The sequence below is a fragment of the Colius striatus genome, chromosome 5 (assembly GCF_028858725.1).
Source record: "Colius striatus isolate bColStr4 chromosome 5, bColStr4.1.hap1, whole genome shotgun sequence".
Classification (NCBI taxonomy): domain Eukaryota; kingdom Metazoa; phylum Chordata; class Aves; order Coliiformes; family Coliidae; genus Colius; species Colius striatus.
Genome location: NC_084763.1, coordinates 9,468,417 through 9,492,327, shown reverse-complemented (window position 1 = coordinate 9,492,327; position 23,911 = coordinate 9,468,417). Strand labels below are relative to the sequence as shown.

Below are 23,911 nucleotides of genomic sequence, written 5' to 3'. Positions count from 1 at the left end.
CTAGGTAAGAGTCCTGGTGCTTTTGAAAAACTAAGTGAAACTTTTTTGAGTTTTGTAGTAAAGCTGGAAAAAGGGAAGAAAAAAAGAAACATAGTTCAGAGCTGTCTTGACTTAATGACGTTATTATGGAATAGACTGATCCCTTTAGAACTTGCTAGAAAAAAAAATGAGGAGTGGGTGAGGGAGCTACAGGGCAAAAAGAAGAAACAAACGTAACATCTCTTAAGTTAAGCGTGCACAACAATTACATGAGGAGTCCAGAGTTAGCCTCAGATGCAGTAGTTGTGTCACACTCTAGTGATAATTTGACTGATCATCCTTTCTTGCATCCTCTTAGAAAGAGGGGTCGAAAAGAGTAGAAATATATTTTCTGTTGCTAATGCTGATATGGGATCTAAAGAGATTTGAGCCAACTTGGAGAGCTTTTTGAAACCATCAGTAAAATTAATTAGGAAAGTTTGAGAGGGCTGCGGATAGAAGGGATAATACAGAGAAGATTTCATGTGGCTTTGAAGAGGAGCCTTTCCTAAGCAAGTGTTTCACATTTGGGAGAGGCCTGGAAGGAGGCCGAAAATGCAAAATAATCCTTTTTCTTTACATTTACTTTGGTTGCTCCAGATCCTTTCAAACAGAAGTGAGTTGAGGTGGAAAGTCTCATACAGACAAATTGTAGTGTTGTTATCTAGGAAGCGATGCATTTTCTTCTGAGTCTTCACTTAAAAGACAATTTACTTCCTTATGGTACACATAGTTTCTGAAATGCTGTAAGATGAGTAGGCAATATTTTGAGGAGTCCTCCCAACAGGGATTTCTCTTCATCCTTAATTTGCTGCTTCTATTTTATTTATGTCTTAAGGAATAAGCTATGTAATGCCTGCGTCAAATCAAGAACCCTATGCTTTCTCTCCTAAGATACCTCTCTTGCTAACGCCACCTGAAGAATGCCTGGCACACAGAATTTGGTGGCAATCCTCAACCACTTAAAATATTGGCTGAATTTTCCTTCTTTGGAAAGCAGAGAAAACTTGTAAATACATTTGGTTAGGTTTTCCCTTTGCATAAGTCCTAGTTAGTGCTGGTGAAGACAGTTTGAACCGGCAGATTACCATCTGGACAACCTTAATGCATGATTTTTACAAAAGCCTTGGGAGAAATGGAAGTCTCAAAGTTGAAAATAACCTTTGTGTCTAAGCTTCTCAAAATGCTTTGCAAATCCTAACCAGGGCTTAAAAGTGTACAGGATTTAGCAGAGTTGGGCTCACACTTGCAAAAAAATTACAAACAATCTTATTCTGCAATTTGAAAATACATGAGAGAAAAATGTATTTTCTCCTTAAGAAATCATCATATTGTTTTGAAAATAACGTCCATGTAGTGTCTTTGAACTACAAAGAAAATGGAGTTGCCAATCAGACTCACCTGGTGTAAAAATGCCAACACGTCGGTCAATATATCGTTTTAAATAAATGCTTGATTAAATAAGAATTTCAAGAATATTAAACATAGCCAATAAAAAAGTGCTTGTCGCCCACAGCAAAGAGAAAAATAGCAAGCCCTTAGCAATGGCTGCTCTAATATCAGTTTAACTTGGACATAGAATTGTAGAGACCTCATGCAGGTTCACTTGGCAATACTTGCCTTCTTTGGTCCTCTGTTCTGTCATCCCTCGCTATTTTTAGCCCCATCTGTAAAAATATGTTTTTGCCAAGGAGCAAAGTCAGGATAAATTGCAGAAAGCATGTAAGCAAAGAAAAAAATCACAAAGCTTACAGGACAGTTGCAATTGCCGTTCTGTTAAGCTGCTTCATGTTTGTTCCCTGGCTTTCTGTTGCCTATTTAGATCATAAAGCTGCTCAGGCAAAAACTTTGTCTTTTGATATCTTTTTGTTCATGTTTAAAGGCTGCAGCAAGTTGTTTATGCCTATGTAAATACATTGGTGATACTTAGAGAAGAAAAGGAAAACTGGGAGCATTTTGTTAGGTCGTTTGAGTCTCCTTCTCTGGAGACATTTAAACCCCACCTGGATGAGTTCCTGTGTGACCTACTCTAGGTGGTCCTGCTCTGGCAATGGGGTTGGATGAGATATCTTTCCAGGTCTCTTCCAACCCTTAAGATTCTGTGATTTAGCTTTGTACTAACACCTATAATGCATGTGAGCAGCTTGAATGGCCTGTCTTCTCGGGGACGTATTACAGTGCCAGGCTAAGAGGTCGATGTGAGCTGCAGGTGATCCAGGAATGATGTCTTATCTCTGGCCAGCTCAAAAGGTTGAAATAAGGGAATTTGTCAGCACCTTTCTGTGCAGCCATGCTGGAGAGGTTGTACTGTCACTAAAATGTCTCGAGTAACAACCTGAGCGAAGTCTGAAGCAAGGCTAGCTGCCTGTGGAGAACAGCTACCATTTGGGAGTAGGACAGTTTTGTGTTTTTCATGTCTGCAAGTGCTATGGAAATGTCTTGGATTGTTGCTGGATCTGAGGTGGCCCAGGCTAGTGACGTGTATGCTAAAAATTTGACCAGGGGGACTTCTTAGCGACCGTGGTCCATTCTTACAGCTCTTATTTGCTCTAACTGATCACTAACTGGAAAATGATTTAGCTTGAATTGCTGATGGTTAGCAGCCACCTTCTAGTTGCCATTTGTTCATACACCTGTCTGTGGTTTGATTGTACATCGTTTTCCTTGAGTGATATTTTCTTTTGGCATACATTTCTTTGGGAGGCAAGGTGAGTACTGCAGAGCTCCTCTGTGATGTACAAATAGATGTAGGAGACATTCTTTCTGTGTATAGTAAGATACCAAGCTTCATCTGCAGCGTTTTCTAGCAGTACTATGTACATGATTGAAAGAAGAATTACTGAACTAAATACATGCAAATGAATTATAGCATGCTAGCTGTGTGAGCCAGAGGGCTGGTCTCCTTGAATTCAGTAGAAAATTTTGCTTTGTGGTTTTTTTATCTCTTTCTCTCCAGTAACTTGAGAAACCACATACAGTGCTTCTGTATGGCATCTGGTAGCTTTAGTAAATATTGTTTCACAGAAATGGAACAGTCAGGTGGAAAATTCCTGTCGGGGAAGTGCAAGCCTTGCTCATCCCACAAGGAACATGCCATGGAAACCAACCACTCCCTACATCTCATCAGACCTAACACGTGTAGCACCAGTGGCATGCTACAAACTGTCAGGACTCGGGACCAATAATTTAGACCTGTATTTTTAGATTGTCTGTGAAAAAAAAAACAAACTCTCCTTGTGGATGAAAAAAGATGGGTGAATCTATAAAGCTAGGCTGAAAAGAAGCAAATGTTGGTATTTCTAAAGTTAATATTTTTTCCTTATACATATCTGTCATCAGCCTCCACTTATAAGAATGGGTGAGTACTTGTCTAAACAAACATGACATCTCTTTTATATGATGGGTCTGGGTTTTAATTAGTAAAAAATATAGTATCATTTTGAAAGGTATAGCTGCTATTAGTGTTAACTTATAATAATAGATTGGAGTGTGTATCTGTTCTCTTCTTTAGAATAACTTCAAGTGACATTTTCTCACGTTATCAGAGAACCTCTCTGCAAGGCCAGCACAAGTAGAGGGAAGGTTAATAACTGGAAATGTGTGCAGCTGAGAACACTGCAAATACTGAAAACATACTGAGGGGGGAGTTTTGGATTATAATCTCAGGAGCATGTTAAAAAAAATTGAAGAGTAGGGCAAATAAAAAAAGCACAAGAACTTTTGGAGACTTAAATTGCCAAAGTTTTCTGCCTTTGGGATGAGGGTTACAGTATAAATAATGCACATTTTTTCAATCATCTTTGCTAATTAACTTCTTTCCAGTAGTTCAACAAATCCTACATATAAAAGTGTATGATTCTGTTTCCTATGGGAATCTTTAATGAGTCGCTTTACACTGATTTTACAACAATTTTACATCCTTAGGCACAAAGGAGACTTAAGAGTGGAAAGGAGAGACCTACACTTGCAAGCAAAACCAAAAAGTATTTGCTTACTTATTGTCTCTCTTAGGGCTTTTGATGATGAGGCAGTAAGCCAATTATAAGAATGCATTGTAGTTTACATTTCCAATTGCAAGTAATGTGACCCCATTCTTGGTCTTAATATGATGTAAATATTTTCTGAGATGTAAAATGCAGAAAGATCTTCCTGTGTGACGTGTCTCACAATGTGAAAGATTCTTCCTTTGTGCTAAGTGCTCTCTTCATTAGTCCCTAGAAGCATAATCCTTCTTTCTAGACAACCAAATGGTTTCATGTGGATCTTTTCATTTTTGACTGCATGGTGATGTTGCTTTATCAAGAGGACAAAGGAGGGCCTTCACCTTGGGCTATATCTCCATTCTGAAGTGCTTTGTTTAGCAGGATCCTACTGAAAAGGCAGAGACAAGTATTTCCAACTCCTCTGGCAGTCTTTTTGAATGAAGTTGACCATCTGCTGTGGCCTGAACATGACCAGTGTATATGGCTTCACAAAGAATTTAGATACAAGACTATCCAGCTTGAGAATGTTTATGTGAGTTTAGCCCAGAGATAAGTGCCAAGCTGGCTGGCTTGCCATAACAGTGCTAATCCAGAGCAAGAACAGCATCAGGCCTTTACACAGGTGCCAGAAGAGCTGGGCTGGCCAAAGTACAGCCAGCTCTGGTATAGTCAAGGTGCCTAAATGGTCAAACCCATGTTTTTGTAGGTTGTACATCGTGTCTAAGCTGTCCCTGGACATCAGATCTGGACATCAGCCTTTTACAGATGCATTGGTGCCAGTAATTAACAACAGAATTCCACACAAAAATTAACAGCAGTAGCTGGATATGAACTTTATTGGGAAAAAATTGGAAGAAAAGGCAGGGGAGATCTGGATGTATGTCATGGTCCATGCAAGGGTATGAAGGAGGAACAGACTCCTTAGGGTTTCACGCACCGTCTCCCCATGCATGTGTGGATGGTTTTGCAAGCTCAGAAGGAGGGAAAAAAACTTGCTAGCCAGGACTGGGAAATGTCAGAATTTGCTGCTGATGCTTCTGTAAGCCATTACCCCCGGAGGAGGGAGGAAGTGGTAGCGGAACTGGGACTTGTAAATGATTTCTAATCAAAGTGCTTCCCAAGGCTATTTCTGGAGACCTGAAGATTCCTCAGCACCCCTTCTCAGACGTGTGTTTAAGACTCAAATGTGTTACTTGATCACAACATGGAGTGTGCCCTACCCTGGAGTAAAGCCAAGCTATATCTGTGTGGAGCAATAGCTCTAGGTAGTACAAAGCAGTGGAACTGTGCGCTGTGGTACAAGGGATGTTACCACAGATAAGTACTATGGACCTACAGTGAGTCTAATCCTACACCACTTCAGGCAGGCTACTCCTGTGATTGTTTCACTGTAGGAATAATTTCATAATCTACTGGTTTCATAAAAGTAGGCTAGTTTTCCTAAAACTATATCCCCAAGAAATCCTCTGAGCTGCAATTTAGCACTTTCTAATGTCTGTGTAACACTTAAAAGTGTATTTTTAACTCCATTTGCTAAGTGCTTAGGACAAACAGGATCTCATGTTAAAGACTTTTGATGCATGCATTAAGGAAGCAGAGTGTATGTAATCCTATATTTCCTGAGGTTACCTCAGCATATATGTGAGGCATAATATTTAAAGAGGGTATGTGCACGTTAATGGCCTTATGAGAAGCTAGAAGTAGTGTCTTTACTACTAGTACAATAACTATGATTTATTTTACTGTGGATATTCTGCAGGTATTAGTGGTTTTCATCGTCAAACCTTCAGGCAAGGATATTCAAAATTGTAGAAACAGTCAGAGAAGGATTAAATCTCAACCCCTCCTGGGTTTAGAAGTCAACCTCAACCCCCTCAACTTCATTCAAAAAGTCCTCAACCCCTCCCTCAATACCTCATTGCCCCGAATCACTGAAGGAGACTTGTTCTCTTTGCTTGTGAATGGGACAGTGACTTGGTGTGGGCTATTCTGGCATGTTTTGACCTAGCAACAACTTTTCCAAATTCAGGTATGTAGGCACCTTCTTCTAGATTGTGTGCTTTTTTTTCCTCTTCCAAGAACAATCTTAGCTGATTCTATTAATGACCTTGTTTATACATTTGCACCTTCAAAAAAATGAATCTTCAAACCTCATGAGGAAACGAAGTTCTCCTTGTCTAAAAGAGAGTATCCACACAGCTGAAAAGAAAGCCTTTATTTTGTATCTAAATGCCAGATGTCAGAATTTGGGTATTTGGAGATTTAATTCACTCGAGTCTTGCAATTTAGTCCCATAGATAACTGAAGGTGAATTATTTAAAACTAATGCTCTAAGACAAAACTGTGCAGATACATCTGTAGCATTTCTTGTCGTGAGCAACTATTTTAAAGAATGATGATGAAGTGAGAGTCAGAATTGTCACCTTTCTCAGGACCACAATGATACTTGTGTTCTGCTTGTGCAAGAAACGCTCTGGGGACACTGAAGGGATTTAATAACTGTGTATCTCTGCAAACAGGCTGTTCAGAGGGAAAAGCTGTTCTCAGAAGGGAGGCCGGTACTGAGCTGTACTGTGGGAATTGCAAGTGGAGGTGAAAGTAGTCACTGATAGCTGCCAAAGTGTGGGGTTTATAGGAGTTTCCTTTCCCGTAGGACATGGCAAGAGAGGCTTGTAAGGTGGTATCACAAAGCTTGTGCTGCAGGAAAAGAAAAATAACCCAAACCAACCCAAACCTTTATGCGAGTTTATCTTATGAAATAAATACATTGTGGTGGTGACTGTCATTTTGCAAGCAGTGGGTTAGGACTTTGAAATGTTATGCAAATGCACACTAGTGGTGTATACACAACTGTACACCCACTGGACTGTGCTTCATGTGTTCTTGATGCCAATGAAAACAAAGCAGCCTCCAACTGATTCAAGGGAAAAGTCATGGCTGTGAGAAGCCAGAACCTGCTTTACAGAGCTACTGCTCTGCTTCTAATAACTGAAGTCAGGAAAGTCCCTTGGATTTAACCCTAACTTTCTTATTATCTGGGATGGGATGTGAGTAAGCTGAAGAAGCTTGTTAGCAGTTTTTAATAGTTTTTTTGGCTACAGATAGTTTCCAGCATAGCATGTTTTATTGCAATTTTTCATAGAAACAGTTGTTTTTAGAAGAAAAATAAATAATCACGTGGCTCATGGCAAAGCTTCCATAGTCACTGGAGACCTCTGGTGTAACAGCTAAATTAATCACGAATAGCTGAACTCTCTCCTGCACTGGCATGCCAGAATTGTTTCCTTGCCAATGTCTTTGCTTGCCTGCTGCTGTCCCCAGGAAGCTGCTGCTCTTTAGCCCCGAGGTGGTGGAGAGCTCTGCCCCTTTCTGTGGCGTGGGGCTGCCCTCCTGGCTTGTTCCTGCTTACACGCTTATCTTGGCTCATTTTTCACCATTGCCCTGTGTAACTTCTGGGACTTTTGCTCAAAAAGCTGTCATCCAAAGTGGACTGAAAATCAATGGGAAGCCTCTGGCTAATTTATGTGACCTTTGAGGCAGTCTTTGCCTATATCCAGCCTTAAAAGGCATCTCTTCCATCAGGTGTATGTCTTCTAACCTCCAGCAATATGGAAAGACACTGTGCTATAGCGAGCACTGTACGGCGCTAGATCCCTGTCCCTGCTTTCCTGAGCAGTGTTCAGAGAGATGACTTGGCCCTGTTTGAGTGTGCCCTGTGCAATAACTACCAGGGAGATTAGAGAAGGAAGCAGAGCCTATAGAAGGCTGTCTGGTTTATAGGAGATGCTATACAAGGCACAGGGGCAGCAATTAGTTTAACAAGACCTACAACAAAGAAAAGAGTTTGATTAGTGAGTGTGTCAAGTGGCAGCAAATGACAGAGGTGATATGAAAGGAAAACCTGGATCTGAGATGCTGGCCAATCATCTCCATTGTGAAAGCAAGAGCTAACCTGCTGTGTAGCACTGGGTATTGTCAGTGCAGTTGAGAAGATGATGACAAATTTTTAGACACTTTCTCACTGTGAGGGAGAAGAAAAAAATTCTGTGAGTGATGCTGGGAATAGTGTTTGGGATAATTAAACAGTTCACAATGATGATTGAGGTGGACCACAAATCCAGACATCTCTGAGCCATAAAGAAATCATAGAATCATAGAATGGTAGGGGTTGGAAGGGACCTTTAGAGATCATCTAGTCCAAACGCTCTTGACTTTTTTAACTCGCTACCAACTAGCAGAAGGAACAGGCACTTATATTGCAGACTTGAAAGCTCTGCCTCCTTCATGTAACTTTAGAGACATTAAAGGGTCTCTAATGAATGACAGAGTAATTTCTGGGACATGTTGTTTCTGCTTGCTGGAGAGATTTGTTGAGAAAAACATATCTAACCCTGGAAAAAGCCTGAGTTGTTGAACTCTCCAGGAGAAAGATCAATACAATAACAGCTCTCAAACCAGAACAACTATGTGGGCTCCAGCTGAAAGCATCCAGCACTCAGGGTAATTGCAGGCCAGCCTGGAACATGAGTATCATGAATCTGTGTACCGGGAAAAAGAAATCACAGGAAAGACAAGACAAAAAAATCTTATCTGGTGTGAAGGGTGCAATAGGTGTGAGACAGACCTGTCTTATGCCTCATTGCCTCTGCTAACCTGGAAGTAGGAATATTTTTTCCAGGAGCAGCAGAAGTGATGAAGCCCTGCTTCTGTAGATGTATGGCCTTTGTTTCATTGCCTGCCCTGACTTGAATAATCTGAGCTTTCCTCCAGCACCACCATGACGTGGAAAAGAGAGGAGTCTGGGAGATGCTGGTCTGACACTGTGGGATGCTTTCTGGTGTGCCTTCTGGGACAGAAATTGGAGACTCTCTACTCTGCAGCAGCCTAGTTTTGGCAAAACTTCTCATTTTGATTTTTATTTTTGTCACATTTTATCTCTACGTGCCTTCTTTAGAGGACTCTTTTGATTATTTGTGGCTGGATCAGGGATTCACAAGCTACAGGCGTGCCTGGTTTGTGCCTGCATGAGCCTTCTTTTCTTAGGAAGTCAACCTGAAAGAGGAAAAAAGGGCATACTGTGATTAAATCTTTCAAGGCTTCCAAGTGAAGAAGGGCTATTTACAACATCACTTTCCACAGAGCCAAGAGCTCAGTATGTAAACCCTGGAGGGGAGAAGGCTGCGGGCTATTCAGCTGCTCAACTCTGCAGTTAGGCTGTTGGGTCAGCAAGAGATTTGATTTCAGCTGGATTGTGAAGCCAGATGCAACACAATCCCAGCAACACTTCGGCACAGCATTATTAGACCGGAGAAATATGACCAAGTGCTGTTTGCGCCGAGTCCCCCAGCTGAGAGCAGAGTGCCGTGTGACCTTCCCTGAGGAGACTTTCTGCAGTTCCAGCAACTCTGACATTTTAGGAGCAGTGTCTCTGCCTGTGCATACTTGTGGAAAGCTACTGTGCAACCCAAGATTTCATTTTCCAGAATGTTCTCTTTCACCCAAGGCAGTAAATACCCTGGTCCTCCAACTCCTTCCACAGGAGAATCAGTCCAAGTTGTGTTTCAAAACTTGAAAGAACCAGGACCAGCAGCTCCCCAGCAGTCCAATTTCAAAGTTGAGAGCTGTACCCTGGAATAGAGTACTTCACTCTCTAGGAGGATGTTGGAATATTTCAGCAAAGACAGCACATCACTTCCTTCTGAGAGAAAATTTCTTCATCTAAGCAATCCCAGGAAATGTGGCTTTTGAAGTGGGAATAAATGGCAAGTCTGGGTTGGCTTGGCACTTACACGAGTCAATTTGTACACATGGTATTTGTTTGATGGAAAGTATAAAAGTATTACAGGCTTCATCCTACCCTAAATTACTAACTAATGGACGATTTAGTTAGTTCCTCAGGAGTTAGATACAGCAGCTTGCAGATGCACTTGCAAAAGAAGGAGGTTTTTCAGTTCCTGGTTTCAGGTCAACGTATTTCGACTCTCTGATGCTTCACAACCACATTTGCAATTCTGTAGGAGCTTGAGGACATGAATTTACATTAGCTGGAGGCAACTAATCCAACTTTCTTATTACCACAGCTTGGTGATGACATAAAGAGTACACCTAACTACTTGTATTGTAAGGGTACACATGGAGGAAGAGGTGTTGAAGTTAAAGTTTTATCTGCTGGAATTTGATGGAGTTCTTCATGATTCTCTTGGCTGTATCAAGAAATGCCTTTGCATCAGACTGAGAGAAATCAGTGAGAAAAGATAGTTTAAGAACTATGTCTTTACTTTGCCTGGGAGTTTGCTCTAGAAATTTATTGAGAATAATCTTTCTGCTTCTCATTTCTAATCATTTCACTTAGGACAATAATTTACATCCACACTAATCTGCATGATCTGGTGTTAAAATGAAGGTGAGCTCTTTTAAAGCATTTGCTGTGTATGTAGTTCTTAGGGAGCCCACTTTTGACTGTCACTAGGACCATTTTCTAAACCCTTTTTTAGCAGTGATATCTCAGAAAATAAGATTTGAGATCTAGATCCAGACTTTAAAAATCTAGCACACACAAGACAGTATAAATACCTGCTCTTTTGAACTCAAGATCTCCTTATTCTGGATTTTATCCAGTGCTTTCTAAAGATGCATTTTTAAAATCCTAGTCTAGACAATAGATCAGGCTGCAGGGATGTGGGAAGTTCTGGCTTGTCTGTCTGTTTGCTGAACTGATTGATGTGCTATTTGCTTCTATTGTGAAAACTGTTTTGCTACTTTGTGCCTTTCCTAAAAACCTTCTCCTTTGCGTGACCTGTGCATGAAATAGGTGTTTCAAGGACCCTGAAATACTTTGTAAGGGCAAAGTTACTCCCCAGAGGCTGTCTGCAACGTATTACACCAACATCCTTACAAGAAGTAGAGTGTCTTTCACCTGAGTTGGGAGAGAACGCCTATTTTATTTTCAGATTAAAACCACACTCTAAATACAGTATCTTCTCACTGAAGTCTGCTTACATGACACATCAGGGACTGTACAGCTGATTGTAAACTCAAGGTGTGGGTTTACAAGCATGTGATTCCAGGGGCATTTTGAAGATGTTTGCATAGTACATGGTACTGACCTGTTTTATGTATTTAGTACGTGTTTGGGGGATAATGAAAGTCTTTACCATCACAGAGTAGTTAATATGAGAGACAGAGCTCCTGGTGATGTTTGACAAGTGTACACAAGCCAAAACAAGTTCATATAGGAAGCCTTACACATGTCAGTGAATGTAAGTGAAATAAGAGTCCTGGTATGCCTTAATAATTTCTTTTCCAGCATGATAATACTCATCATTATCTGAATCCCAAATGATATATCTATCTCTCTATCAGCAGATTTCTGTTTGTTGCCTTTATGCCAATGTTGCCACAAAAATATTAGTGTTGATATTTTCATGGTGGTTGCAGTCACCTGTACTGTGCTAGAGTGGTTGAAGACACATAGTCACACAATCCTGTGTTTATTTGACTTCTCTTCCCACTGGCATAGGGAAGACTTTCTCAGGAGTGACCCTGTTGAACTTTCAAAGGTATTTTTCATGTGGTGGCATAAAATCTTTATTCATAACTGGAGAGAACCTTGAACATCTGTCTTAGTTCTTACATCAACCCCTGCTGAGGCTACAGCATGAATCTGACCTTGCTCTAAATGTCTGGAATACATATCCTGGAGTTGAGAGAAATGTAGTTTTGATATTTCTTTATGATTTTTTTCCCCTCCCCCATAATGTTAGCCTCACTAGCAGCAAACAAAACCTTTCAGACTTCTAGAGCAAAAATTAAAAACAAATGCCTACAATCCACTGTGGGCTGAATCCTAATGCCAGCACTTAGACAAAGTGTTCTGCAAAATCAATGGAAATTTTACTTCTGTTGGAGGATTAGCAGAGTCTTTCAAGCACAAGGTGAATATAGGGCAAAACTAGGGAGGAATCTCTTTCAGATGATTTATAGCATCACTAAAGCGCAGAGATAAAGCCTGAAAGTGAAATGGAAAATGAGATACCCACAAGAAATATGGTTCTTGATAACACTGAAGTGAACCTTTAACATTAAGTAACATGTATATAAAATGTTACTAAGTTTAGACGTATTTGTTATCAGTAGCAAATAAATTAGAAGTATGGAAACTTCTGTCCTCCTGAGATTTCATGAGCGCTGTCAAAATCTGCTTATGACAAGTGCAGCTCTGCTCTTGGTGGTCACTGTTCTTCCCCTCGTGCTAGGTGAAGCCCAAGGCTCTTGGAGTTTAATTGCAATCTTTAGGGAGTCTTTGGACAAACAGAGAGTTCCTGTTTGACCTACTCTAGGTGATCCTGCTCTGGCAGAGGGATTGGACTGGATGATCTTTCAAGGTCCCTTCCAACCCTTGAGATTCTGTGATAGTGTGACATTTTTCTCTCTGTCTGTCCTGTCATACAGGCTGCACACATGCTGTACACCAGGCATGTGAGTAGTCTGCCCAGAAACTGCACTCTATTCTTCATCTGCTGTCTCCAGGAAAGTCACCTGGAGCCTGGATGGGTGCATCTCTCAACTCTGCTAATTTTCTTGTGTCCTTCTTGATCAATGAAGTATCATAGTTGAGGTAAGACCTTAGCAAAAGTGGATGGACGGGTAGCTAGACTAGCCCTGGGCTTTCATTTTAGGAAAGACTCGTTGTTTTTCTCAAAGATGGACCTCCCATAGGAGAGTTAGAAAGTGCTAGTTCATCTTCCCTTTTCTCCTGTGTCTTGAGAAAGCTGCTGAGATGAGACAATACCTCAGTCTTTATTGCCCTCTGAGACAATACCAGGGAGCCTATTGCTTTGTTTTGCAGATATAAGGTGGCAGCAGTAGCTACAATGGTTTTGTTTGTCTCCGAGGTGGAAAATCAATCTTTTCCTTGTAGACTGCAGATTTCTTACAGAGTCTGTTACCTCCTGAGGACTGTGGACTGCAGCAGGATCCCTTCATTAAGACTTCACATAACTATCGCTCAAGGATTTATTTTCCTAGCTCTTGAGTATTATTTCTTACAGGAAGCAGATGTCACTTGTACTTTATTGGTCTGACTTTCAATTCACCTTTGGTTTTACTGGAAGGTATTGCTTTAGACCTTGAATATTCTTGCAGCCTGGGAGATGTTACACGTGACACGGAATGTGAGCTAAAAGCTGTAGATGTAATTGGGAGGTGGAGGAGTCAAGGTGTTTACTGTGCAGTTCTCACCCTGGCTTAGGCCATCCAAAGCCAATCCTTTTGCTCTCTGAGGTTAATTTTTGCCTTGATTTTTTTGTTGAACTTTTGTTGCACCATTTTTTTCTACACATCTGTGTTCTGTGTAGTTTAAAGCACTGAGAGCACTAGCTAATCCTGCTTTGAAGGCTGATATTCTGAATGCATTGTGAGTTTGGAAGTGCAATGACTGGGGCTTTTAAGAAAACAGAAACATTGTGTAGGTTGTGGCATTTTCTTACAGTGCCCAATGAAGGATCTCTCTGAGCTCTGTAGGGGAAGTAGAATGATCCTTTCTTTAAATGGCACCGGCTGATTTTTTTTCAGACTGTTTTTGAATTTGCATCCCAGTATGATATTCAAGCCTAGAAAAGCCTATCTGGGGCAGCTGCAAGTTAGAAAATAGTTTTCTGTTCAAAAGTAGCATTACATCTGGAATCAGGAGTAAAGAGAGAGATGCAACTGGAAGTAGTTTTGTGCAGAGGAGTGGCCAACACAAATGGTAAAAAGAAGCTGTAATCAAAAGGCTGAAATAATAATAAAAATATCAGTTTAATTTGGTATTAAAAAATAACCCCCAAAACTGTACCTCAGGGTGCAAAAGCATTGTCTCAACAATGTGCTAAGCCTGAGCTTTGGTTCCATCTGTCAGAGAAGCAAGACTCTAAAGCAATTCTGGAAAGGCATAGAATATATGAGTATTAAATGCAGAGGTAAAGTTGCAAGAATCTGTGATCTGTGCTCACCATGTGTTGGAGCATCGCTTTGTATCCCATAGATGTACCCCTGATCCTGTCACAAGACTGACTGAGGTCTCTGTGCCCTACTTTTTGATTTGCTGGATTGCCACCAAAGTTTGAACTTTGTCTTCTCTTAACCCTTTTCACTGGGCTGGATGAGAGCTCTGCTTCAGAGAGCCCTTCGTTGGTATTCTCTCTTTCATTCTGCACCTGCGTCTCTTCTCACAGAGCTATTCCCTGAGCATCATAAGGAACATCAGTGAATGAAGAATTCATTTTGTTTTGTCAAGTTTTCGGTCTGACCCTTAATTTAGAGCAGTCATTTCAGTCTACAATAAACTCTGTGTTCCTGCATGCCGCAGTGAAAGAATTACGAGCAATCCTCAGCCATGTGTGTTCAGGATGCTTTGGCAGCCCCATGGGACAGGTAGACTTCAGTGCCTGAAAACTTATTATAGAATGAGGGTACAGTCAGTGTGTTATTTTCTGTATAATAGTGCATATGTGGGTCTGCCTGTATGTAAAAGCTTTTACATGATTCACTGAGGCCATTAGGAGTGGAATGGCATGCCATCAGTTCAGGCACTGAGCTCTTCAAAATGAACAGCTTTTCCCATCTTTCCCCAGGGAGCCCAAAGAGGCTTCCAGAGTGTAGGTGGGAGGAGACTGTTCATAACTCTTCCACCGCAGCATCCAGGAACACAAAGCTTATTGTTGGGATGAGCCTGCAGCTCTGAGTGATAAATAAGGCAGGGCTGACTTCTCTTGAAAAGACAAAGAAGGACTGATTTTTAAAGTTTAACAACCTGGACCTCTCATGAACATATGAAGCATGTGTTGATAGAGTCCTGAGCTAAACTCAGTATTCCATAAGCATAGTGAAATAATCAGGCAACAGAGCAAAATGAGAACAAAGATCCCTTTTGACCGGCTTAATCTTAGACATATATTCTGTGCTTTTGTCTGGTGTGCTTTTTACCTCTCTCTGTTTCTGCTGTTCAGTGATAGACCAGGATTATATCCAGCCCAGGTTGCTTTTTTTTTTTTTTGTTTTCTTTTGCCACATTCATTCTCAAAATTTCACCTGCCCTCTTGGTTTTTAGTCCTCTGAAGAAAGCAGACCTTGTAGGTTTGCATACTTGGACTCAGAGGCTAACAAGAATGTGCTTTCTTAAGTGATTTTGGCTTTCTTGGTTTCTGAGGTCATGGACATAGTGGAAGAACACCTGCTCTCATCTTGCTTCAGCACTTAATCCCTATCCCAGACAAGCCTAGAAGGGCATGGCACAGGAGGTGAAGAATAATGTAAAAGATTGCTCAATAACCTTTCTGAACATCCAGAAAGGTTCATGGATAATGGTGTTATTCTCCCTGGTTTTCTCATATCCACATTAAGAAATAAGATAGAGGCACTGTTTCTTCAACTCTTACATTTGTTGCTTAAGAGAATGAAAATACATGAATGACCCAAGGTCTCTGCAAGCAATATAGAAAGTGCTGAAGGACAGTTGTACACATTCCTCATGTCCCTGATACAAGCAGAAATTTCTGTTGGCAAACACTACTTTGGCTTAGGCTTTTCTAGACTTATGACCAGTCTGTGGGGGTTTGTGCATGTCTACTTGATGTTTTGCTTCATTTCTTTTTTCTGACTGAGCCTATTTTCCTTCAGGGTGGCAGGACACAGTGCATCCAAGAAGTCTGTCCCATTCTCTCCTGTCCCCAGCACCTTAGCCATATTCCTGCTGGACAGTGTTGCCCCAAATGCTTAGGTGAGTATTTTTTTCCCTGGGAATTTTGCAGTTAATATGATGTGTTTCTGTGTAGCATCTTTATACCACTAATTCAGAACACCGATGGATTCTGGGAGATGGAAGAGATACTATTGCTCAATGGAGTTTATAATCTATAGATTTAAACAGGTACTCGGGGTCAGTGGTGAGTGGTACTAAACAAGCAGCTGCAGAAGAGCATTTGAGCATAGACCAGTTGTCTTGCTTAGAGAGACACCTTTCCCACCTTCATTACATGTTTTACAGAGAAAGTTTAGGCTGGAGGAAATGTTTCATTGGCCACAAGAAGAAAAGCCTCAACCTCTCATTTTTATTCAAGTGTGCATTTGCATTCTTGGTTTTGAAGAAATACAGGTCAGAGGAAACTTCTGGACTGAAATTGCATTCTTAGAAGCTGTTGTCAGGGAGGCCAGAGACCCAGGAATCTGCCTCATGGTTGCCTTCTTAAGGTGGAATGACCGTTTCAAACAGGAGTATTTTCAATTGCATCTTTCCAACGCATTTTAAAGGAGTAAGTCAGAGGCCTCGAGGAAGGGCTAGTTCTTCTAAGTCATGCCAAGGAAAGCAGTGACTTTTGAGAGTCCCTATTTTGCTCTTATATCCACAGATCTCACAGGTTAATGTTCCTCAGCATGTGTCCCTCTGTTTCATAAACAAGGAGCACTTACATCCTGCCAAGCAAATTAGCTTTAATTTGATCTATGAGGTTATAACTAGGTTTGCAACATTTTTACAGCCAACTAACTCCCAGTTCTGTACAGAAACTTTTTGTCATTTTGACCATATCTTTACTACTATCCAAAGTCTGTTTCCAGGTCTAGGTTAGGGGTACAGAGAGCTCTGGCCTTGAGTTTTCCAGTTTCTCATAATACTTAACATTTTTGAAAGCTTGAGGCAGACCTGAATTTATTTATTTGCAAGTTGAGAAGTGCTACAGATAAACATCTGCCTAGAACATTTAACTGCAGCACCAGGGTGTAATACAGTAGAAGAATGAAATGACAGGAGAACAGTTCTAGTGCTGAGCCTCTATTTTGGCTAAGGACATTTTTCCTTTCCACCCCATGCTTTTCCCAACTGAACCTTCTTAATCTCAGCATTTCAAACCCAACTTTAAATTCTGACTGCTTCATGGACATTTTTCTACAGTGTTTTTTTTCCCTCTCAGAAACTTCTCTAAATGAGTTTGCTAACAACAATGATTTTTACTTTAGGTGGTCTTTAAAGCATGTCATATACCTGTAAATAGATAATGTCAATTCACAGGGGAAGCATTGAAAGTTTTGGAGTGGAAGTAGAGCCAAGAGATCTGTAGCCTACCACATGGCAGTCAGGAAACAGAAACATTTCAGGGATGCTGAGGCATGGTTTTTAAAGCATCATGTGGAGGACCTCCCTGCAATTGAATTCCTGATACTCAGCATATATAGCTTAGAAGAATGCCGTGGACTCTACTGGGATTTGAATTATTAGTTTAACTAGTGGTTATGAGCCAGCAAAACTGACCATTAAGCTAATATCTTCACCACCACATCTTTTTAAAGTGGTAGCTCCTTTGTCAGTGGTTTTTTACCAACTATTTGAACTGGGTTGGCCACCCAGAATTGTGCTGGGTGGTTTGCAAGGCATGGCAAGAGGATGTGAGGGAGAACTGGACTTTTGTTTGCTTGTTAATGTAAGTAATGCAATGGAAGTCCTAGCCCCACAGAGAGGAGCAGAAATGTTGTTACAGGCTGGACTTTGTCTGTAAGTGGTGCATGGATGTTGAGTGTTTCCTTTTTAGGGCTACTGAGCATCCTCAACTGATTTCATGTGTCAGTCCAGCAAGAGAAATTAATCCTTTTCAGAAAGACACACGCTGAGTGAAAGGAAGGATGGTTATGCAAGTGCAGGTTAGTCCAATGCAGCTAACTTGCAATAAAGAGGTGTTCAAATTGTGTCTAACTGAACAGTAGCAAACCTTTCTTAACTTTTGTTTAGTACCTAGATATGTAAAAACTCAAGGCTAGTCCAATGGATTTTGCTATGTGCTTATCTTTTTTGTTCCCTTGTGTCTCAGAGGAAAATGGAACCTTTTTCTTTTACACTGTTATACATTTTTCAAGAATTATTGAAAAGGGAAAGAATTGCAGTGTGTCAAGACCTGGTGGTTTGAGAGCTAAAGTATCAGCCTAGTACACAGTGGCTTCTTGTATGTACTTACAGTGGCCATTCCTTACCTCGGAACTGATGCCTATTTAACATGAGATCTCACAAATGATAAGCCAGGAGACTGGCAGCCACTTGTAAAACAACTTATGAGTTGGCTGCCACCAAAAGTAAACAGGGGAAGGTATTCAAAACCAGGAAGGTAAATACAGTGTTCTTGTAAAAAGCTTGTGTTTATATATCATAATGGTCACTTGTTTAAAATAACCGATTAGGAAAGAAGCTGAGGAATAAGAGCAGACCCACAAAGTGTGTTGCAACCTGGATCTGAAAGTGCTTGGAGGATTGCAGGACTTCAGGAAGGAGTTGGTACTGATATTGCCTTCCCTGTGTACTGCTCTAAACTTTGCCTTGCTGTCATAAAACCCAAATGTTGTATGAATTAAGGAAATTAAAAATCTTATGTTGCCCTTTTTCTGCTCATAAACGATGCAAATGCCTTTATTTCTTGCAACCCTGTGTGAACAAGATACACCGAGCTATCTTAATGAGACTAGACAATACCTATGGGGGTTTTGCTTCAGTGTCACTGAGCTGATTTAGTTTGGCTGCTCTGGACCCCTGAGGTAGATATGCTAAAACTAGTTAAGGCTGCTTTATTTGATAAGTTATTGCATTAAGTTAAAGACTGTTTAAACTAGTTTAAATGTACCTACCCTAAGAGCTTGCTGTGCTTACTTTTTATTCCTTTAGCTGTGCTGTGCACTTTATGATGAGAAGAAGAAGGAAGATTTTTCCAATATAAACATGCCATAAATCATATTTATATTCCCTCCCACGGTAGAATTTGTATAGATGAATGTGTGCTAGAACAACGAACTGTTAAAAGTACGTATTTTTTTCACACCAGAATGGAAACACATAGCAAATGACACATTGCACATGAATTTGGTCTGCTGACAATAAGCCTTACTATTTTAGTTGACAATATACTGTTTAGAATAGAAACATTCTGTTTCTATTACTGTTTATTTATATTCAGGACAGAGGAAAGTGTTTGACCTCCCATTTGGAAGCTGCCTCTTTCACAGCAACGTGTATGATAATGGGTCCTCATTTATTTATGACAACTGCACAGTGTGTACGTGCAAGGTAAGTCCACAGGGCTTTGGTGTGGTGTGCCGCTGGTTGTCTGGCTTAGCGGTAATTTGTAGGGCTGTGGAACTGTAAGCCTTGGTACTGTTTTTCTTTGGCATCTTGTGTGGTCCCTGAGAATCTAATCTGAAGAGCACTTGGAGTTGTGCTAGGAAAGTTTAAAAAAGTAACCGACTGCCTCAGCTGAGACATGATGCCTCCCTCTGTGTGATGCAAAATCAAATTACTTAGATGATGTGATCCTCTCTAAGTCTGCAGTACAGTGGAAGAGTTTCTAAGTGAGGAATTACCACATTGCTGCTGAAGGCCTATGATTTTTTTTTTCATTTCCTCTAACATGACTGTGAGCACTTGCGCTTTTACCTAGGAAAAAAAAGTGACAGTGTCACCAAATCAGTAAGAATTTACAAGCCAACAGAAATACAAGCTGAGGATTAGCTTCACAGACCATGAAAAATGCCCTTAATCCAGTAAATAATTTTTATTCTCTCTGAGGTGACCTATCCAAAACAGCTGGGCTGTAGCTTGGGTGGATGCAGTGACTGAGCAAGCAGAAATGTTATGGTGGTAAGGACACATGAAAGCACAAATGTCTTGGTTATGATTTCATGACTTCCTATTGTCCTTTTACCTAGGATTCAACAGTGATATGTAAAAAGAGATGCTTACTTCCTGGTGAATGCAATAAAAACAAAGACCACTGCTGCAAGGAGTGTGTCTCCCGTGTCTCTCCTGAGGAAGTCAAAGTGTGCAAGTTTGGCAATAAGATCTTCCAGGTAAAGTTTCCGGTGTGGCTCAAGAGCAGACACCTTTGTAACAGCTGAAACAGCACGAGTTTATGGCAAAAAGGGTTGCTTTTTAGCAGAATCCTCATCATCCTGTTTGATGATGGAACAACTCAGAGGCACTGCTCTACAAAATTTGTCATCTGTGGTTTTTTTCTGAGTTTGAGTAAATTCTGCTGTTACAGCAGGTGCTAAACATTAGTTCTCTCTTGATGGGACATGCTGTCTTCCTCCATATGCAGAGATTCAAGCTGCTGCTTCGTGACAAGTAATGCATTTTTAGTAAGAGATAGTAATGCTCTGCTTTCCCAGACAAACACTGATATTCATGAGGAAGATATTCTGAGTGGTATGTAGGCTTTATCTGCTGAGCCAAAGAGTCTGTTCCATAACTGAGCCAACAGGAGATTTGTGAAGTTCATCTTGGCTGAAAGCTACGAGACCTGATTTACTGTATTTCATGTCTCTGCTCCAGATAGCACCTCTGACATCTTATGTTGGGATAACCACGTAATAACTGTTACCTTCTGCACTCTCACCCAATGTTTTTAAATCACAAGGGATTCCCTGCAGAACACTGATGCTATTGCTGAGACCCTGTTTGTTTTTCCAAGTCATGTGGCATTTTTTTCACACAGTGTCAGAAAAAGATTCTGTCACCTCATGGGCCATCTGTGAATCAAGAGACCCTTGAATCAGATCAGATGTTAAATCCTTTGTGAATACTTGGTTTGCTCATCCAGAATTGCTTCCCATTTATTCCATCTTTTGTGTACATAGTTGAAGTGTTTATTCTGGAAATTACATGAGAACCTACTGTATACTGAGACTAAACTCCATCTGATTGGCACTTTCACACTGGTGCTATTGTGCTTCAGAAACAAATGCCTGCTTCTTAGGCACCCAACTAAAATATTCTGCTTCTTGTGAAGATTTTATTATATTACTAAGTATTATATGGAGTAAGAAAAAATAACGAGACAGTACACCCATTTCTGGCCTGCTGTGCAGAAAGGTAAATCCAGCATCACTCTGTTGATGTTTATGGCCTTACATGGGTAGAATGGGCATAGCCAATGTGGTTTTGCATTCCTGTGAAAAAACAGCTGTGAGGAAAAAAAATCAAAGCAGCTGCATGCAGTCAGCTGTGATATGTTCTGGTACCTTAGCAGATGTTTGGAGAGTGGTCATTAGAGGCCCACAAGAACCAGTACTGCATCAGGAACACCCAGCAATTTTAACAAAAGATGCAGGAGAGACAGCCTTTGACCAGGCATGCTGCACTAAATGTTAGGCTCCTTGGCATTTCACATTTAGTCTGTTTTTCTCTCTGCTCAGAACATCATGTTGAGGTGGGCACGTAATTGTTCACAGCTGTCTTGTTGGACTGCCTGTCAGGTCTATCCTCACCCTTGCTTCACAGCAGCCCTGTAAACAGAAAACATGCACATCTTGGCTCTAAATGGGCTAGCACAAGACTGTGAGTGAGACAGAATGTTTTAGGAACCACACTTGGCAAATGCAACGCAATGTAAAAGGGAGCCAGGGCAGTTCCACAAGTAACCTTTTCCAAGTAAGTGTGGATAAGACCACGAGGCATATTTTGTTTTGCACCTAATACTTTAAGAATCATACATAGACCATCTTACCTGCTGTGCAATTGAGAACTTCAGCACTGATCTGTTCTAAACATTTTCAGATGTTTAGCACATCAGGTATTTGTGAAAGTGCTGTAAGTAATCTAAATTTGAACTCGTTATTCGACTGTTCCTACTGTAAGTCAAAATGATGCTGCATCTGGGAATAAATTCACTATATGCTGACATCTTAATCAAATACTTTCATGTGCAACAACTTAAAGACATCACTCAACCCAATGAATCAGGTTTTTCTAATTATGTGAGCTTAAATGAAAATTTGTGGTAGGTGTGTTCACATCTCAGACACATACTGGAGAGACAACAACGCAAATAATCAGGATGCTTACGGAAAATGCAAAGGTGATTTGATTAGCCTTGGAAAAATGAATTTCTGACCTAAAGGGCCAAAGGGAAGAAAATCCTACTGCATTTTATCTTTATCTTTAATCTGACTGGCCATGGACAGACACCTCAAAATAATTTAGACTAAACAATGACAGAATGCCAACAGGGAAAGTCATCCTTTCTTGTGCAATGATACATTGCTGAAATAGCTTCCTGTTGCCACCCCAGCTGATAGTATATCATGTTGCCTCTTGCAGGATGGAGAGATGTGGTCCTCTGTGAACTGCACCATCTGTGCTTGTGTGAAAGGCAAGACAGAATGTCGCAAGAAACAGTGCATTCCAGTCAGCAGCTGTCCTCATGTGAGTTTTTTAAAAGAACAGAGCTTTCTTCTCCTTTTTTCCTCCACCATTATCTTTTTCAATGTTTCTTGGAAGTGTCTGCATGGCAATGGGGCACGCAGACTGGAAAAAAAGGATATTCTGGCATGTTAATTTAGGCTGGCATTCCCCAAGTGTGCTTCTGCTACCTTGAATGTGGGCTTCCGGCCTCTGTCCTTGCTCTGAAGACTCTGCTGCTTTTCCCTTTCCTCCCATTAACTTTCTCTGACTGAAATATCGTCACTGAAACATCTCTTTCACATACATTTAAGAGCTTTGTAGGGTGGTAAGATGACGATATTAATATTTCAAGAGCAATCCTATTGTTAAGGCAAAAAAAGTTATTTTACTTGCATTTGTCGAGGCATTTGAGGCTTAATACTGGATTGAAAATGTAAATTAAACAAAACAAAGCAAATAATTTAAATCTAGCCATGCCACTTTCTCTAAGGTTGCAGCTTGAGTATATTTTACTTGAAAAGTTCAACTCAAAGAGTGGTGTAATTGTAACTTTATTTAGTTGCTTCAAAACTTGACATTACTTGAAACCTCAAACTAAAGTCAGCCTTTGTTTCTTGGATTTCTATCACTGACTAACTATTTAGTTTTAACGGCTCAAGCTTTCAGAAGAGGGAGCTCTAAATAGCACCTCATGTAGGGGTAGATCTTTGAACAGAGCTGCAGAAGAGAGAGCCAAGTCGTTAGCGTTACACCTTCTCAGTGTTTCCTTCTCCATCCTGGAAGGCAGTGGGGAAAATATGAGTCACACACACCTAGGTGTAAAATTTTAAATGACAAACTCTAGTTTGTAAAATTTTACACGTGTAAACTTTTGACAGCCAAAAGCTGTGACAGAATAGAGAGGCTGTTCCTTGGTGCTCGCTGTTCTGCCGTGGCTGTGGGCTGTGAGAGCGATGCTTGCTTCCTCGGAAGAGGGGGCATCCTTTTTCTGTCACCCTGGCGCTCACTGCAGAGGGCAGTTCTTCTGTTAATGGGCCTCATGTGAGATGTTGCGTACACCTTAGGAATTGTGAACAAATGGAACTGCTCTTCTGGGAGCCTGATTGCTCATGACAGTTATGTTTGCTTCCTTTAGGCCATTCACAGTATAAGCAGGAGGAGAGAGCTTGGACTCTTCAGGTCTCATCAAATTCTTTGTTGATGCAGAACCTGGTACACCTTGCATTTCATTTATATTTTCCCTGTGCTGATGCATTTCAAACATTTTAGGTGCCCCTGAGATCAAACAGCTAATGTGGCTTAATGTACATCTAAATTAAAATGCACCACCTCAGCAGTACTTGTATAGAAATTTGAGCATTGAAATGATCAATTGAAGTGGCTTCTAAGATGAAAATATTGGTGTGTAAAAATTCACCATCTGCACCGCAGTCCTGTGGCAGGATAACTGAGTGACTCACAAACTCTTTCAGTGCCACTACATGGTGTGATCCAATGCTAATGTGAAGCCCTAAACTGCCCTAGACCTCAGAGTTGAGTTCTTAGCCAAGGTCTAGTTCCTTAGGGCTGAAAAGACAGCTTTGTTATGCTGCAGCACCATTCCCTCCAGTATCTAACCAGACAGTGTCCTTTTCACCTTAAAATGGAGCCTAGAGCAAGCTGGGTGCAAATCCATCCACCTCCACAGGTACAGGTTAAATTTCTGCTCTTTCAATCT

At 40.8% G+C, this 23,911-nt stretch overlaps 1 protein-coding gene across 4 annotated transcripts in view; it reads left to right on the top strand.

Annotated features, from left to right (window-relative positions):
• Nucleotides 1-23,911, top strand: part of BMPER (BMP binding endothelial regulator) — a 153,354-nt gene that overhangs the window by 62,410 nt on the left and 67,033 nt on the right. For all 4 annotated transcript variants that reach the window (XM_061997112.1, XM_061997113.1, XM_061997110.1 and 1 more), the window contains 4 exons: nucleotides 15,660-15,759; nucleotides 18,971-19,080; nucleotides 19,719-19,859; nucleotides 22,111-22,215. In XM_061997112.1, the coding sequence (XP_061853096.1) occupies nucleotides 15,660-15,759; nucleotides 18,971-19,080; nucleotides 19,719-19,859; nucleotides 22,111-22,215 (456 nt within the window). The remainder of the gene's footprint in view (nucleotides 1-15,659; nucleotides 15,760-18,970; nucleotides 19,081-19,718; nucleotides 19,860-22,110; nucleotides 22,216-23,911) is intronic.